At 36.7% G+C, this 16,573-nt stretch overlaps 3 protein-coding genes across 5 annotated transcripts; 2 read left to right on the top strand and 1 right to left on the bottom strand.

The window, feature by feature from the left end:
* Positions 2,127 to 5,870, top strand: LOC109729016 (ACT domain-containing protein ACR10). The gene is made up of 6 exons (XM_020259621.1): positions 2,127 to 2,585; positions 2,979 to 3,215; positions 3,699 to 3,804; positions 4,436 to 4,781; positions 5,026 to 5,310; positions 5,416 to 5,870. The coding sequence occupies exons 1-6, from the start codon at positions 2,432 to 2,434 to the stop codon at positions 5,551 to 5,553; spliced, it is 1,266 nt and encodes a 421-aa protein (XP_020115210.1). The 5' UTR covers positions 2,127 to 2,431; the 3' UTR covers positions 5,554 to 5,870.
* LOC109729015 (serine carboxypeptidase-like 51) lies at positions 6,102 to 10,982 on the bottom strand. 3 transcript variants are annotated; one of them, XM_020259619.1, is made up of 12 exons: positions 10,727 to 10,958; positions 10,494 to 10,588; positions 10,278 to 10,385; positions 9,970 to 10,210; positions 9,854 to 9,897; positions 9,579 to 9,752; positions 9,289 to 9,494; positions 9,109 to 9,178; positions 8,783 to 8,833; positions 8,190 to 8,242; positions 7,950 to 8,088; positions 6,102 to 6,591 (listed from the first exon to the last, which is right to left on the bottom strand). In XM_020259619.1, exons 1-12 carry the CDS (start codon positions 10,860 to 10,862, stop codon positions 6,511 to 6,513), a joined length of 1,398 nt encoding a protein of 465 aa, XP_020115208.1. In that variant the 5' UTR covers positions 10,863 to 10,958; the 3' UTR covers positions 6,102 to 6,510. The 3 variants fall into 3 exon arrangements, 2 of the variants coding, with proteins under 2 accessions (XP_020115208.1, XP_020115209.1); XM_020259620.1 differs by having other exon boundaries at positions 10,722 to 10,803; XR_002221178.1 differs by lacking the exon at positions 8,190 to 8,242 and having other exon boundaries at positions 10,727 to 10,982.
* On the top strand, positions 14,313 to 16,573 carry LOC109729017. Its single transcript, XM_020259622.1, has 3 exons — positions 14,313 to 15,392; positions 15,600 to 15,839; positions 16,145 to 16,573. Exons 1-3 carry the CDS (start codon positions 15,150 to 15,152, stop codon positions 16,397 to 16,399), a joined length of 738 nt encoding a protein of 245 aa, XP_020115211.1. The 5' UTR covers positions 14,313 to 15,149; the 3' UTR covers positions 16,400 to 16,573.

The following is a 16,573-nucleotide window of genomic DNA, read 5'->3' as shown; positions in this document are numbered from 1 at the left end:
ACTAATCAGGACCGCTCGCTTAGTGCTCTAAACGAAATCAGAGCCGTTCGATTTGGAGTTCGTTGGATTGGCGCTTTTGGGATTAGCTAAAAGTGGTCAAGGGCCAACCTGTCACGTGCCAACTCTTCTAGAAGCACTTACTCTTTGTATTTAATTTTCTAAACAAGTATGATATTCTTACCCACCAAAATTTCCCTTTTTTTTTCCACTGTGTGATGAGTTAATTAATTAATTAATCTTTAATCCATTTTTCTTAATTTCGTTTCAATTTTTAATTTTTTAAATAATAAAATTTTTATATTTATTATTTATTTTAATTTAGTTTTTAATGTTAAAAGATTTGTTAATTCCAATATAAATTATTGCATCAGCACCAATTAATATTTATTATTTCGGCGTAAAATCTTACTATATAATAATTTTTATTGATTTGATGGATTTTTAAAAATTAAAAGAATGGAAGATAAAAAAAATGAAAAGTTGAGGAAAATTTGATGATCAAATAGTGTTTTGTTATATGGCAAAATTTTATTTCTTTCAATTTTTTTGTTTTCATTTACTATTTGTAATTGAAATTTTTGCTAGTAAAAACACGAGTGGGGATGGAGAGAGACAAAAGTTTTCACATAAAATTGGTTTTAGAGGCCCAACTCCTAATTCTTAAAAAAATAAACTTGTATTTTTTGGCAATATTTGTTGAGAGTACTATCTAGTTTATTTTATTGTTAAGCTAAGCTTCAATTTATTATAATTTTCTATGTAATCTTTTATTTATCGATTTTAACTTCTTATTGATGTACAAATTATTATTTAAATGCAAATCTCTCCTTACAAATAAGCTTATTAAATAAGGCTAACAAAGCAATTCATGGGGTGGCGAAATTATTTAAATCCATCGCCTATTTAGATGTTTCCATATAAGTACTTATTTTAAAGAACTTATGATTGGTACTCTTTTTTATAAAAATATATCTTATACATTTTGTACTAATAGTCAATATAACAAAAACTCATAAATTATAAATAAAATAGAATTGTTCTATCAATATTGATAAGTTCCTTTTACTGTTATTATTTTATATTTCTACTCTTTTAGTCAAACGCTAAAGTCCTTCAAAATTTCAAAAGCAATCTCTAGATAAAAAAGATTTTTTTGCTGTAACATTTGATTGTGACTTATAGTTCATGATTTCAAAAATTTCTTTCGTATATTAATCTGTGTATAAATTATATCTTGCATAAAAAATTATATCAATTTTTATTCTGCTCTATTTTAATATAATACAAAATTTAAGAATAATTATTGAATTCACTTGAAAATTCATATGGATAAGTTTGAAATGTTATGCTAGTTCTATATAAAAGCATTTTTCATAGTCCTAAATTACACAATAAATTGAAAATAAAATAAAAAACTTGTATTTCTTATTAGAACTATCTAAATTGATAGTTTATTGATCCTATTTTTGTAAGATTTCACATTAATTTTTAGTTCTCATTTTGATATTTTAAAATTATTCAAGATAGCGATAGAATATAAAATTAAAATTAGTGGAAAATTTATATACTAATAAGTTAGTTGAGACAAAAGTTAAATGGCACATTGAGAAGAAGAAGCGAAATTTTTTTTAAAAAAAGGTTAATTTTATACAAGTTCCTGCAAATATAGTGAATGACAAATATATTTCTATAAAGTTCAACTTTCATATGTTGTCTCTACAAAAGTTTTGATGTTTTCAAATATGTCATTGCCGTTAGAATTCATTAGAAAAATTTAGTTAACTATAGATTAAGTATTAATGCTGGTTTATTTTGACATTTTATTTTTTTATATTATACTGTTATAACTTTTGAATAAATATATTTATAATGATAAAATTGAAAATATAAACAGTTTCTAATAGTTTTCTAACAGTAACAAACCAAAGGGATATATTTGAAAACATCAGAATTTTTATAGGAATAACATATAAAAATTAAACTTTATATGAATATATTTGTAATTTATTATGTTTGCAGGACTTGTATGAAATTAGCAAAAAAAAAAAAAAAAAATCCGGGGTGAGTATAGCAAACAGCGGATAGAAAACAACAGCTAAGGACAAAAGCGAACGCAGAGAGATCTCTATGCGGCACCTTCCCCTGATTCCCCTCCCCATCTCTCTCTCTATCTCTCTCTCTCTCGATCCATAGTTTTCTCCGAGCTCTTTAATGGATATATTCGAATCTCACGCCAAATCCCACCACTAGAATCAAAAGCCTCCTCTCCCACCCCATAGGAGGAGAGAGAGTGAGAGAGAGAGAGAGAGAGAAACGCGTCAAAACAAAACAGGGGGCGAAACCCAAAAGCGCTGCGCACAGAAGCAGCTTCAAAAGCCGTAAGAGGAGGAGGAGGAGGAGGAGGAGGAGGAGGAGAGAGGGGATTGATGAGATGGGTATGCCGAGCGACGACGTGGTGCTGATCAGGGAGCCGGAGAGGGACGGGGAGCCCAGCGTGATCACCGTTAGTTGCCCCGATAAGACGGGGCTCGGATGCGATCTCTGCCGTGTGATCCTCCTCTTCGGATTGAGCATCGTCCGTGGAGGTGAACCCATTTCCCCCCCCTCCTTTTCCCTCCGAATTAAAAATTTTGATTTTTGATGTGATTTTTGGTGTCAAAGTTTGCGTCTTTGTCCCCAATTTGTGTTAAAATTTCCTTCTTTGTGTCTAAAATGTGATGCCCAGTTCGAAATCCCTGCAAATTGTTACCCCAAAAAAAGCTATTTTTTAAACTGTTTTTATCAGATTATTTTGGATAATACAGTACGTGAGAGTCGTTTTCATCGTATCGATCTTTTAGTTGCGGATTGGCGATGATACCGTATTATCAAAAGATTGGTGTGATTGGAAACTTTGATAAATAATCTTACCACAAGTTTCAATTTTCTCACTAAAAATTAGATTTTTTTTTTCCCCCACCCCCTTTTATTTCGTGTAGATATGAGCACGGATGGGAAGTGGTGTTTCATAGTGTTCTGGGTTGTGGGGAGAGGAGGGAAGGAGACGAGGTGGGGTTTGCTTAAGAAGAGGCTCATGGGGGTTTGCCCCGTGGTGAGCTCACCCCTGGTGATAGAAACCTACTTCTCAAGGCAACCGGAGATGGTGTCCATGGTGCAACAACCACAGGTGTTTCTCCTCAAGTTCTCATGCTATGATCGATTGGATCTCTTGCATGGTAAATTTCCTCTATTTTTTTTTNTAAAGAAAAGAAGTTGATATACTTTTTTTTCCCATCTTTCTCTTTAGGATTTTGTTTCTCTCTTTTTTGGGTCCTTTTTTTGTTGTTGGATTTTGGAGCATTTGAGCTTATCCCTTTATGGGTTTTGAATATATACTGTAATGGGGAAAACAAAGTATATCAACTTCTTTTCTTTAGTTTAGAGGGGGGTGTTTTTTTTTCTGTTATGATATCTAACAAAATTAGCAAATTTCAGATTGAGAAGCAACAATTTCAATTGGATGTTACTGGGTTCTTAAGATCTGTAGTGTTGACTAGTTCCTAAAGTTTGGTTACCTCTGTTGAAGGTCTCTTTCTATATTATTGCTAGGTTTCGAATGCGATTTTTTTTTTTTTTTTTTTTTTTTTTAGCCTCTTTTGAAGAGAAAGAAGAAGTCACATAATAAGAAGATATTTAAGGAATTATATGCTTGTGGACAGATGTGACCCAAGTATTATGTGAGCTTGAGCTGACAATCAGGAGGGTGAAGGTGTCCACCACACCGGATGGGCGAGTTCTCGACCTCTTCTTCATTACAGACACGAGGTCGTATATTATCCTTGTTTAATTTTGTCCTGTTTTTCTACATGTGGATAACATTTTTCTCTTTGCCTCAATTGGACTAGGGGATCTCGACCTCTTAGCGTGGTTTCAGATTGGCTATTCAACCTTTAAATTGCTGCGATTTGATCCTTTTAACCTTTTGCATTCTATTATTACCTTATCTTTTTTGTGAATATGAAAGTTGCCTTAGGGCAGTTACATATAGCTCTTGCGGAGATCTCCTCCATTTGAAGAGAAAATTTTACCTGAAGTACTAAGATTGTGAGAGGATATATGAAGGTGAGGAACCACAATGTAGCAACTTAAAGGTTGAGTACCAAAATTAAACTGTTGTTTAAGGTTGAGGACCCCCTGATGCACTAACAATTGAATAATGGTTATAGAATTTACTTTAAGAATAAGGATTATATAACTCATGGTTCTGTTAATCTAAACCGCCGTACATTAAATGCCATTTCTTTTTCCTTGTTATTTCATTGGAGAAGTGTTAAACAGCTAAGTTGCTACATCGAAGATTAGTGTAGAAAAATTATTTCTCTGTACTGTGTCAACAGTCCATTTATTAATCAAACTCTTAGATAATCGTATGCTAATAATACAAAATTGGCTTCAGGGAGCAACTTCATATGAAGAGCCAAAGGGAGGAGGCATGTAATCAACTGAGAACTGTTTTAGGGGGCTCGATGATGAGTTGCGAGATCGAAGAAGCCGGAGCAGACATGTCTGCTTGCGTTCAAGCTTCTTCTACCTTACCGCCGTCGATCACTGATCGGATGTTCTCACTTGAGCTTCCTGAAGAACAATCCCGAAGGGAAGAGTCTCCGTCCACGTGTAAGAACATATCGGTCACGATGGACAACTCTCTGAGTCCCGCTCATTCACTTATTCAGATCCAGTGTGGTGACCACAAGGGAATCCTCTACGACATCATGAGGACTCTCAAGGATTACAACATACAGGTAAACAGGACATCACATGAATTTTTATTTTCTTTCGCATATACACCCTGCAAAATAGACATTTAGCACGTATTACACACGGCATGAACATACATTTACTTGGCCATAGTGAAGGTACCAAGTGAAATCCAAACAAAGATAGGATTATCATGGCCATTTCATCCATTTAGTTACTGATATCTTTTTTATTTTTGGCAAATTCAGATACAGGTTTTCTTTTTTTTCTTTTTTCTTTTTTTGTCAGATATCTTACGGACGATTCTATACCAGTCAAAATGGGAACTGCGAGATAGACTTGTTCGCAGTGCAAGTAGATGGTAAGAAAATCGTCGACCCGAACAAGCAACAGGCGCTGTGCTCTCGCTTGAGAATGGAGCTGTTCCGGCCACTCCGCGTGACCATCGTGAGCCGAGGGCCCGACATGGAGCTTATAGTGGCAAACCCGGTCGAATTATCCGGCAAGGGCCGTCCCCTAGTTTTCTACGACATCACTCTCGCCCTCAAAATACTTCGCATTCCGATCTTCTTGGTACTGTGATTCCCCTCTACATTCTTCGTAATTCTGCTAGTACTTTGTGTTTTTCTGCTATACCCCTCTAGGCATTACTTAAAATACATATATTTGTATAACCAGGCCGAGATTGGGAGGCATGTTGTGGGTGATAGGGAGTGGGAAGTGTACCGAATTCACCTCGGCGAGGATCACGAGCTCTCCGTGTCGCCGAGCAAGATAGTCCAGGAAGTAACAAAGATGTTAATGGGCTGGGAATGATTTCTTCTGTCACTGTATGGAGAGAGCTCTTCTGATGTATTTCCTGTGCAGTTTAATCCACACTGTAAAAATTTTCCTGCCACCCATATCCTACAGAGAAAAAGTTGGGCTAACTTGGTTTTACTTACTGCTTCTTGTATAGGTCCTTTGGCAAATGCTTGTTAAGTTTACCTTGGGTCCTAGATAAATGAAGATGAAGAGGAGAGAGAGAGAGTGTTTGTAGACAATGTAGCATTGTACATTGTAGCATGTACATTTAGTGCTCTATTTGATAGCAACCAATCCATCTGCATACTATATTTGAACTCTTCTTTTAATTTGGATGTTATGTTATTTAGAAGGTTCAAATATTAATCTAAACCAACATAAGAGTTCCTAGTTCTGACTTAAAACTAGTATGTTGGCAGATCCCTTGGCTCTTGGAATTTCTGCTTCCGGCAAAGAAGTCTTGCAAGAGCCGAAAGTTTGTAGCCGAACATACGTACTACTTTTAAGACACAAAAACTGATCTGAACTCGTCAATAACTCAAAATGCTCAAATGGCCTCATAAACTAATTCTGGGCAATTTAATCAGACCAATCAATGCGACATGCCGCCAAATATGTCGAATACATTATTACAATCACTTGAAATCACTCCAAATCTGTCAATTGGTAAAATGCTGGGATTGTTCTCCATCTAGATGGACGGTCAGATCAAGCAGTGCACAGAAATTGCATCCTCCATAATCTATTCTGTAAGAACTATGTTTGTCCAGCAATGTCCAGCCTGACAGCCACCAACTTTGACAAGCATTTCCACATTTTCCTCCAATCACAAAGAATATCCAAAGAAGAAAAGCAATAAAATTATGTATTTGTCCATCAAACAATCAAACAATCAAACTTACATTTCTACTATAAAAAAAAAAAAATTGTTATTTTTGTCAGAAGAATTTATTATTTTCTTTGACCCCCTCAGTGAGATGAAGCAGTAGCTGGAGAATGTGTAATGTCACCCAGCATCTTCAATGCAATGCAAGGCTGGTCCACAGGTACCTGCCAGTATGAGAGACATCAAAAACAATTAGAATACTTTTCAATGAACTGGCCCTTCTACATTATAAATTGCTGCTACATCCACCTGCTCCTGTCCTTTTTGGGCATTTTCTAGTGTTTGGTCATCAAATTATTTACAGAGTTTTCTTCTTTTTTTTTTTTTAACATAGAAATGCTGTTCATTTGCTGCCACCCCTTTTGTAGAGAAAATCCAACCTCTCAGCTTTAAATGCCAGTACTGAGTGTCCTCCCCAAAAGAAAAAAAAGGGCACAGTGAAAATGTACCTACAACTCTTCAACTCTGTTGTATTCAAAAATACCACTTAAACTCAATAAAAATAAATTAACTTAGAAATTTTGTTAATCTCAATTATTTTCATGTTGAATTTGTTATTCAAAAGATCGAACTAGTAAATACGGGGCCATAAATATATATATATTATTACTTACACTTACATACGTGATGGATATAAAAGGCACGTGAAATTAATAACTGACAATTAAAATGAGTATTAGATAATGCATGCTGAAGGTGCAGATTAAATCTACGATCTCACAAAATGAAGGGGGCTTAGATATAGCTCCAATATTTTGTTATCTTAAAGATCGATCTAGTAAGAAACGAGTACAGAAATATATATATTAACAAAATTGCTTGTTCTGAGTGAGTTTTGAACCAATAGAATTGTGGATTTTGTGTTAGTCATTAATAGTTGATAGCTAATGAAGCTGTTATATTAACAAAAACGCACGCGATTCAACTTCGAACAATAAATCCAACTAGAGGTGTAAACCATGGCATGTAGTTAAGGGGTTGTCCATCTATCTTTGCCCTAAGTTACCAACCTCCACATGAGGGACCATTAATTGAATCATTTAAAGAGCCCTATAAGTGATAGGAAACCACCAACAAAGGGAACAAACCTAGAATTAGTTATCACAAGCTTTGGAACAGATGCTGCATTTAATCTTACTGCTGATAATACATGATACTGACTCAGTCAAACAAAGTTAGTTTGGATGTCACACAAGAAATCAATGAGTGACAAGCATTGATTTGTTTCATGGGTGGTTCAAATTTTGTTTATTACATGTACCATCACATGTCATAATATGCATGACAAAGTTCATACTTTGTTGTCTCTCATAAGTATGCTCGAGAAGATAATTAAAATGAAGTTAGTAATGGTTTGTTGTAATCACTTACTTGTAGAATGGAAATACAATGTGCAGTGAGATTTTTTTTTTTTTTCTTTTTTACCACATATCAGGGGAGGAAACTTAAGCACTCATGCTTACAAGTTAATAGTTAAAATTAAAATAAAGAAAAAACTTTGATGATCCTAGAAAATACTTACAAAATGACCTGCTCCGAGGATCCAATAAAAATGTAAGTTCTTGTGGGACTTGACAAAGCCCTTGGTGGCTCCTGCTTCATTACCATCACAATACAAAGCCTTTCTGTTCGCGCCGGTGAAATCCGTCAGCCCGTCCCATCTGAAAAGCGTAAAACATGAGAATCGCGGTCCATTATCCGCTCCTAAATTTATGTTATGAATTTAATTTTGAAAATAAGAAAAAAAAAATAGTAGCCCTACTTGAGCTTCTGAACCCAAGCTTCTGTTCCTCTGGTTGCGCAGATCAAATCAAGCTTCACAGAAGCACAAATGCCCAATTTTATCAGTTAACTATACGATCGATATAATATATTTTTTGTCAGCATGGTTGATCAGAAATGATTATTAGTTGTGATTAGATTCTTCGAGGGAATTTTTAACTTTTGCGCAATAAATGGTTCCTTGATTAAGAACTAGAGCATCATTTTCTTGAATGATAGCTTACTCCTAGCTTGCAATTTGTTCACAAGTTTTAGTTTCACATTTTCCTGTTACTTGCTCTTAGATGCATGCATCCATTATGGTGCAAGTATGTTAAAGTCATAGCCACTGGAAAACCAAATTTTGTACAATTAAGATGCATGAATAAAGGGAAAAAGAGTGCAATAAGCTAAACCAAAGGAAACTCCAATATTTGACATTAAAATAATTTAGCTATCACAAAAATTTCAAGCTCATTTCAATATCATAAAACACAAATTACATGAATCCAATTCCAATACTTCAAATTAAGCAATTTTTTTTTTCTTTTTTCTTCTTTTTTTTTTTTTAATATGGAAATGAATAAATAGTACCTGTCCATTATATATGGTGACATTGACACCTTGAGAAAGAAGCTCATCAACCTACAAGCATAAAGCAATAACTATTCATTATATACATTTACAGATAAATATATATTAGGACTATAATTGGTATTAGGTAATATCAGCAACCTACATAAAATACGAAATCGTATCAAATACAACAAAATCACAAGCAGAAATTTTAGCTAGGCAATTGACTTAGTTCTTTTGTTATTTTGATAACTGCAAATGTAGATTTTCAAAAAGAATACAATAATTTTTTTTAAAAAAAACACACATGGAACAAAATAACATAAAATAGTTGACTTGTTTACCTCCTTGATCCTTGGTTTCATAAAATCACTTCTGAGCGCATCAAACACATCGTCAGATTGTGCTCCCCAGCTGCAACAGAGAAACAATCAATCAAAGCAAAATTCCTCCTCATCTTCTTTACTGAATTTTTGGTAAATTAAAACATCTACACATTTTGGTTCTTGAGTAGAGATTACTACCTCACATTCTTGGGAATTATCTTCAGCTTTTCCTTAATGGCACCATTCATTAGATCATGGAGATTGCCCGACGACGAGGACGAGGACGAGGACGCCGCCTTAATGCTAAGATATCGCGAGTACCGCCTCGCGAATGATTCTTCATATGATCCCACAGTTGTTATAGAGCCAGAGGAATCATCATCTTGTAAGAAATTATAGAAGTCCTGTAAATTATGTTACATAAAAGGTTAATGAGTACTACGGGGAAATTTCCATGTTGCTAGATTAGAAGATCATAGATTACTTACAACATTGTTACTATTCGAAGCGATAAAATCCTCGAGCTCGCCCCACGTTCTCTCTGCGTCGCGGTTAAGCCCTTTCTTTAGTTGAACTGTGATCTTCTCAGCCAAGCTGTTTGAATTCTCAGCGCCATTTTTATCGAGCCTCGACACGTCGAGAAGAAGAGGTCCCCATGATAACTTCATTATTACAAATTTAATCACAAAAAAAAAAAACAAAACAAAACAAAAGAATTGAATTGAAATGGAGGGAGAATTTGATTCAAACTGTGAACACTCACCACAAAATCCTCCGGAGAAATCCAACTGTCTCCCAAAACAACCCCTGCAAAGTAAATTTGTCCATTAAATTTCACTTCTTTAAGGTGATTGATATTGAAAAAGAGCAAATACCAACCTCCAAGTTTGAGCTTCAATTCTCCGGCTTTAACGGCTTTGACAACCGATACGCCGACCGTCGCCGCGAACTTGCCTCCGTAAGACTCTGCCACAATATACAGTGGACTTTTTTGCAAGCTCTCATGCTTGTTGTAGAGCTTCTTCAAAAGTGTGGTTAAATCAATTGCTGCTTCCTCATCACTTGTCACAAAGAGCCCTGTATCCTCCACAAAGCTATACCCTGTTCCCACCGGATTATCCTACAATGTAGATTCATTCATTAACAGCTTGTAAAAGAAGAACTCTTGAGGGAGAGAGATTTAATACCACAAAAAGGAGATCGGCTTTGCGAAGCCACGTCGAGGAACGCAGCTTTAGGTTGTTGTCTAATGGCCCAATCTCGAAGAAGTTGCCGAAGCCGACACCAGAGCCCCCCTGTTATTACCGTCGTTATGTGTTTTGATTGGTGAAAATGTCATCTTTTTAATCAATGTAAACAAAAACAAAAACAAAAACAAAAACGAAAAAAGTTGAGATTTTTACAGGTCCCCCTTGCAGCCACAACACTGTTGGCCATGGAGATGAGTCATTCTCAATCCTATGTGGGCTTCTGTAATGCCACCAAAACATGTGTGCTCCTGCATTGTTCATACAACAAAAAAAAAGACAAAAACAGAGATGAGTTAAAAACCTTTTTGCTCGATCAATTACAATGGTGATAAAGCAAAAGAAAAAAAAAAGAAAAAAGAAAAGAAAAATGGAGAGTTTAACTTTACTTGGTCGAACTTGAACGTATCCCCAGTGCTCGGATCCATCAACAGTTCCAGAGGCATCGGCGCGGTGGAGCAGAGAGAAGCAGAGGAGGAGACAGAGAGGGAGGAGGGGGAGGAGAAAAGGTGGGATTTTTACCATTGCAAATACTGAAAAGGATGGGTACCCAATTGAAAATATGACTCAGCAAAAGTACCCAGTGAGAAAATTAATGAAAAGGAGGGGTTGGTGAATGAGCCTTGAGTTTTACCTCTTTTTTTCTTTGTCTACAGAGAAAGAGAACAGGGGGAGAAAACAGAGTACTTTGTTCCTTATACTATAATAATAATTTAAAAAAGAAAAAAAAAGGAAAAAACCAAAGTGGGCTGTTTGTTTTACACATAACTGATGATGATGATCACAATGATGTGTATGTGTTATATAAAGATATAAGATATAAAACAGAAATTTAGAAAAAAAAACAAATTAAGCCTCTTTGTGTGTATCAACTCACAATTATGGGCAAGTACATTATACATTGGTATTCCAAAACAAACAAACAAAAAAAAAAGGGGGGAAATTTAAAAATAGATAGCACTGAAGGAAGTAACAAGTTTTCGGATTTATTTCCAATCAAATTCCTAATAAAGAAAATCTGAAAAGCCACCAACCAAATCTCAAACAAAAAATTTAAAGCCATCCTAAAATTTAAAAATTAGATTTTAAGAATTTCGTAAAAACCAAAATTGCCACAGAATAAAAATAAAAAGTTTTCATTAATTTTGGTGATTATTTCCATTACTTTATCATATAAAAGTCATAAAAATATAGTTTTGAATATGATCAATATATATTTGTTGTATGAGAATAAAGTAATATCCTGATAATATATTCATTGAACATGGACAACAAGTTAAGCTTAACTAAGCATACAATTTTGCTAATAAAGTCCAATTAATTCGCAACGTTAAACCTGCATTAGTGTACTGGATCAATCAGCAAACCGTACAATACCTGATTTTTTAGCCCAATTTTATAAATCAATAAATTTAGTTGTCAATATAGTTTCAATAAAAATAATACTGTTAATATCATTTATATAATTTAATTGTCAATACTAAAGAATACCAAATATTATATCTGTACCAAATAAATAATTTATTTAATATTAATTTAATTTATTACTATATCACTAGGCTAGCCATTATGGGTCGAGTATTTCTCTGAGAAAAGCTGCTTGAACAGCGAAGGAGTACGTTTTGCTTGGGAATTGTGAACTTGAGTAGATCTAAAAAAAATCTCTAGGGAATAAAAAGAATTAAATGTTCCAGCAAAAAGTATTCTCAGTGCCTATCATTTATTGAGAGGGTAAATGCGAAAGTGGCTTCAATTTTGTGGGTGACAAAGTGATTTGGTTGGGGCAATATGTGGCTTGCAACACACATGAGAAACTGAGAATACATAAAAAAGAAAAAAAAACCATTAACAATATTTTTGAAGAATCTTTATGGATACATAAAATATTGGTATCTTTAGATTTATCTTAATATATAGCAAGACTATCCATTATTTGTTTTGTTAGAAATATATATATATAAAAGTAACATTTGTCGTAAATGAGTTAGCTAATCAGATGTATATGTTCACTTAATAGTTTGAGAATTGAGCGTAATCAGATGAGGGATACGCGTGTGACCTAAAAACTAACGAGGATGTATACCAGTCACGTCCTGCGCTAAAGCATTGTTTATTCATTGTGAGAATGTGACAAATCAATCTCAAGTTGCTCAACTCAAACTATAGGTACTCAAGTTCGAAACAGAAAGGTCAAAATGCTGAAGATGATGTCCAACAATGAAGGGTGGAGCCCTAACACATTATCACTTCTTTTTGAATATGAAAGTGGAGAATGATTAGTTGGTTGAGAAATGAATATGGCCCAACTCCTTTTGATACTTTTGGCACTTCCCTGATGATAGTAACATCCTAACACACAAAAGGTGAAGAAGCAGGCGAAAAAAGTGAGTGGAAGCTTTCCTATTTTAGAGGTGTTAAGTGACTAAAAAGTAGAATCTTGTGTATTCATGAAGGGGACATCCTAACCAACCAATCAGTAAAAATGGCACCCTTTTGATGGACTGATGAAATTTTTTGGCCCTTATAGCTAATAACATTAGAAAATGTTATCATTAAACAAAAAGGAAATTTTTACTTTTTCTATTATTAATTTGGTTAAGCTAAGATATGCTCTCATAGAGCAAAAGAAAAAGGCACTTTATTTAGTGCATTGATGGCCATGAGTGTGCACTAGCTATTAATATTGTGCATATCAAATGTCATTTAATTTGGTGCCATATACATACATTAATGTGATGCATGCACAAGTGTAGAAAATATTGATATAACTTTCCAAATTATTTTTGACTCCAAAAGGGAATTGGTATAGGTTGGTAATTTTAGCCTAGCTGGCCTAGAACACATAGGGACCAGTTGTTCCCAAATCGATCAGGCTTAGCATTATAATCTTTGTTCAATTGGACCGATCCACGTCAACGGTGCATCTACAGTGCTATAGGCCATCTATACATAGAATGGTCCACATGTGGCAAATATTAGGTGCAAACGCACTCAGGGTTTCAACTCCCGACCGCTTGATTTCATTATATTCCTCCAACAATAATCCGGGATGGTTAATACCTTGCATCGTTGCACGAAAACTAAATATGTATAATCCCATATACGAACCTAAATTTATTTGTTGCATTTGACACCCTGTATGAGATCGTAACCCCTATCTAAGTCACAGCTATATGTCCCTGCATGGAACCTACACAATGACAAAATCTTTTGTAACAAAAGGGACATCAATAAATAAGTGGGGACGTTTAGGTAATCCAACAAATGCAATGCAATGCTAGGAAAACTAAATAATGACAATAATTCAATCCCACGAATTAATTATTAATTATTAATTATTATTGATTGTGGCCTGGGTTGGGGAAATTAATAAATGGGTGGATGAATGTATCCAAATCCAATTGGGGTGAACAGCTTATCATAAATGGCCCTTGCACTTGACAAGCCACCTTCATACAAAACTACATTGACGTTGACCGAGCTCACCGACAACACCAAAAATTCAACGAAACAAATATAAATATGTGTATCTTAATGCAATTGTATTTTTGTTTTTTATTTTTTGGGCTTATACATATGTAGAGTAGCTAACACAGTGAGATAGATAGATACTATTTCTATTAATTTTGAAACACAAATGTGGGAATTTAAATCACCGTTATGAAAACTATTTGGATAAATACGACTATATATTCTAAGTAGCTAGCGTTTGTTAAAGTATGCAATCGGGAGTGAATTAACAAACGTATTAGTTTGAATATTTTGTGCGAGGAAATTAATGCATGCACTTGTTGAATTTGTACATTTCGGAACATGTACGCTTCCCATCAGTTTTATATCTTGTTTTAGTCAAGTTAAGGACCAATGAAAAGAATAGTAGAGGAGGACTACACAAACGCACTGATTGTAAACAATGATTTTTTTGTCTCTGGGAGAGACCAAATTAAATAAATATGCCCAAGGGGGTGGTATCTAATAGATTTTTGTTCTTTTAAAAGGGTTAGGATTTTTCCCTGTTCTTTTTTGTTTTTCGTATAGGGAGGAGTTTGGGGTACGCTAAGGAGTACGCGGTGCATAAGGTGGAGTCCGCAAACTCCCAAGATCCGTGCGACACTTGGCAATCCCACGTCACACGCCACATGCGCCCACCACTCTCCACGTGTGACTTTTTAGCCTCTCCCCTTCTCCAAACGCTTCCCTACTCCCCACTTTTTCCACCCCCCGCGCAACGCAACGCAACGCAACGCGTGCGTGCGTGCGTGCGAACACCGTCGCACGGTTCCCGACCAATCAAAACTCACGGTGTGGGCGACGTGTACACACGCGTGTGGCATTCTACGGATGTTTCGTGTTTGCGAGGGAGCCGCGGATCTTTGACAGGTTGGCATTACGTAGCGTTGTTGCGGACGGTAGCAGCGCCTACGAAGCGACGCAAAGAACACCACCTCCCAAGTAGCGTACGCCAAACCCCCCCGCACCCGGCCCCGTCTACACATCCAACGGCCCAGAATCCATCCCATCCGCCCCTTTTTCCTTCTCCTCCCATTCTATTATTTTTACTTTTATTATTATTTTTTATTATTATTATTATTATTATTATTATTAATTATTATTATCTCCGCTCCTCCTCTTTGTCTGAGGCTTTTTGTTGTTGTTGTTGTTGTTGTTGTTCTTGCCGCTGCGTTGTTGCTTCTTTTCGTTGCCTCTGTGCTGCTGTTCGAGCGGGCGCTCGTGATTAACCTTGCGAATTTCGTCCGGCATTGCCTCGGCATTGCTCCGGCCCGTCGGAGCGGAGATCAATTGGCGTAATTGATGACAATGAGAAGAGCGGCGGCGGCGGCGGCGGCGGAATCTACGGCGGCGGCGGCGGCGGCGACGCTGGTGCCGCCGTGGCTGGAGCCGCTTCTGGCGACGCAGTTCTTCTCGGCGTGCCCAGACCACGCCGACGCGGCGCGCAGCGAGTGCAACATGTTCTGCCTGGACTGCCGCCCCTCGCCCCCCGCATTCTGCTTCTACTGCCGCTCCGACATCCACCCCGGCCACCGCGTCATCCAGGTCAAAATTTCATTACATATATATAATTGTTTGTTTGTTTGTTTGTTTGTTTATTTTAATATATATATAAAGAGAACTAATAACATTGTACAACAACAACGATGATGATGATGATGATGATGATTGATGATGCTGCAAATAATTAATATATAGTAGCTAGTTAATGACTGAGGAAGAAGTATAGTGTGCGGGTGTGGTGTGGTGTAGATACGGCGGTCGTCGTACCACGACGTGGTGCGGGTGGCGGAGGTGGAGAAGGCGCTGGACATCGGCGGGGTGCAGACGTACGTCATCAACAGCGCGCGGGTGCTCTTCCTCAACGAGCGCCCGCAGCCGCGCGGCGGAGGGGCCGCCGCAGCCGGGAAGGCCGCGTCGTCCACGCACTACTGCGAGATCTGCGCCCGCGCCCTCCTCGACCCCTTCCGCTTCTGCTCCCTCGGCTGCAAGGTCCAATTAATCCCTTACTTAATTTCCTTCTTTCTCGATCGCTCAAAAAATATTTACATCAATCAATTAATTTACCTACCTACCTAGCTACTACCTACATTGTATTCAAAAATATATATCGATCATGCATGCATTTGTAACAACTTCATCACAGCACCCCCCCCAAAAAAAAACGCAAAAAAAAAAAAAAATTATATTCGACTGTAATAATTAAATAAAAAAAAAAAAAATAGATATGAATTCCGGTATTAAATCACTTTCGCGGAACCAATTAAATATTCTTTTCATTTGCGCTCTCGTTGCAGTTGGTGCGGATAAAGAGGAACGGCGACGCAAGCTTCACACCGACCGAGGCGAGCGCGAGCGGGAGCGGGAGCGGAGGAGGAGACGGGGACGATAACAAAGCGGAGGGGGGTAAGGTTACCGGGGGAAGCGGGGAGCGGATACCGCAGCGCGAGGAGACCAGAGTCGGCGCCGACACGGCCCGAGCAACGCGGTCGCTGCCGAATTCGCGGCGTCGCAAGGGCGTCCCCCACCGCGCCCCATTCTTCGCTTCTTGAGACCCACAACCACTACCAACAACTACAACAGCAACAACAACAACAACAACAACAATAATAATAATAATAATAATAATAATAATAGGACAAATTATTGTATTTATTCAATAATTAGTTGATAATAAAATACACAAAAATCTCTCCCCACAAATACGTAGGTGGAGTTATTTAAAA

The sequence above is a fragment of the Ananas comosus genome, linkage group 25, assembly GCF_001540865.1.
Source record: "Ananas comosus cultivar F153 linkage group 25, ASM154086v1, whole genome shotgun sequence".
Taxonomy (NCBI): domain Eukaryota; kingdom Viridiplantae; phylum Streptophyta; class Magnoliopsida; order Poales; family Bromeliaceae; genus Ananas; species Ananas comosus.
The sequence above is the reverse complement of the archived record's forward strand: the minus strand, read 5'-3'. Positions and strand labels throughout refer to the sequence as shown.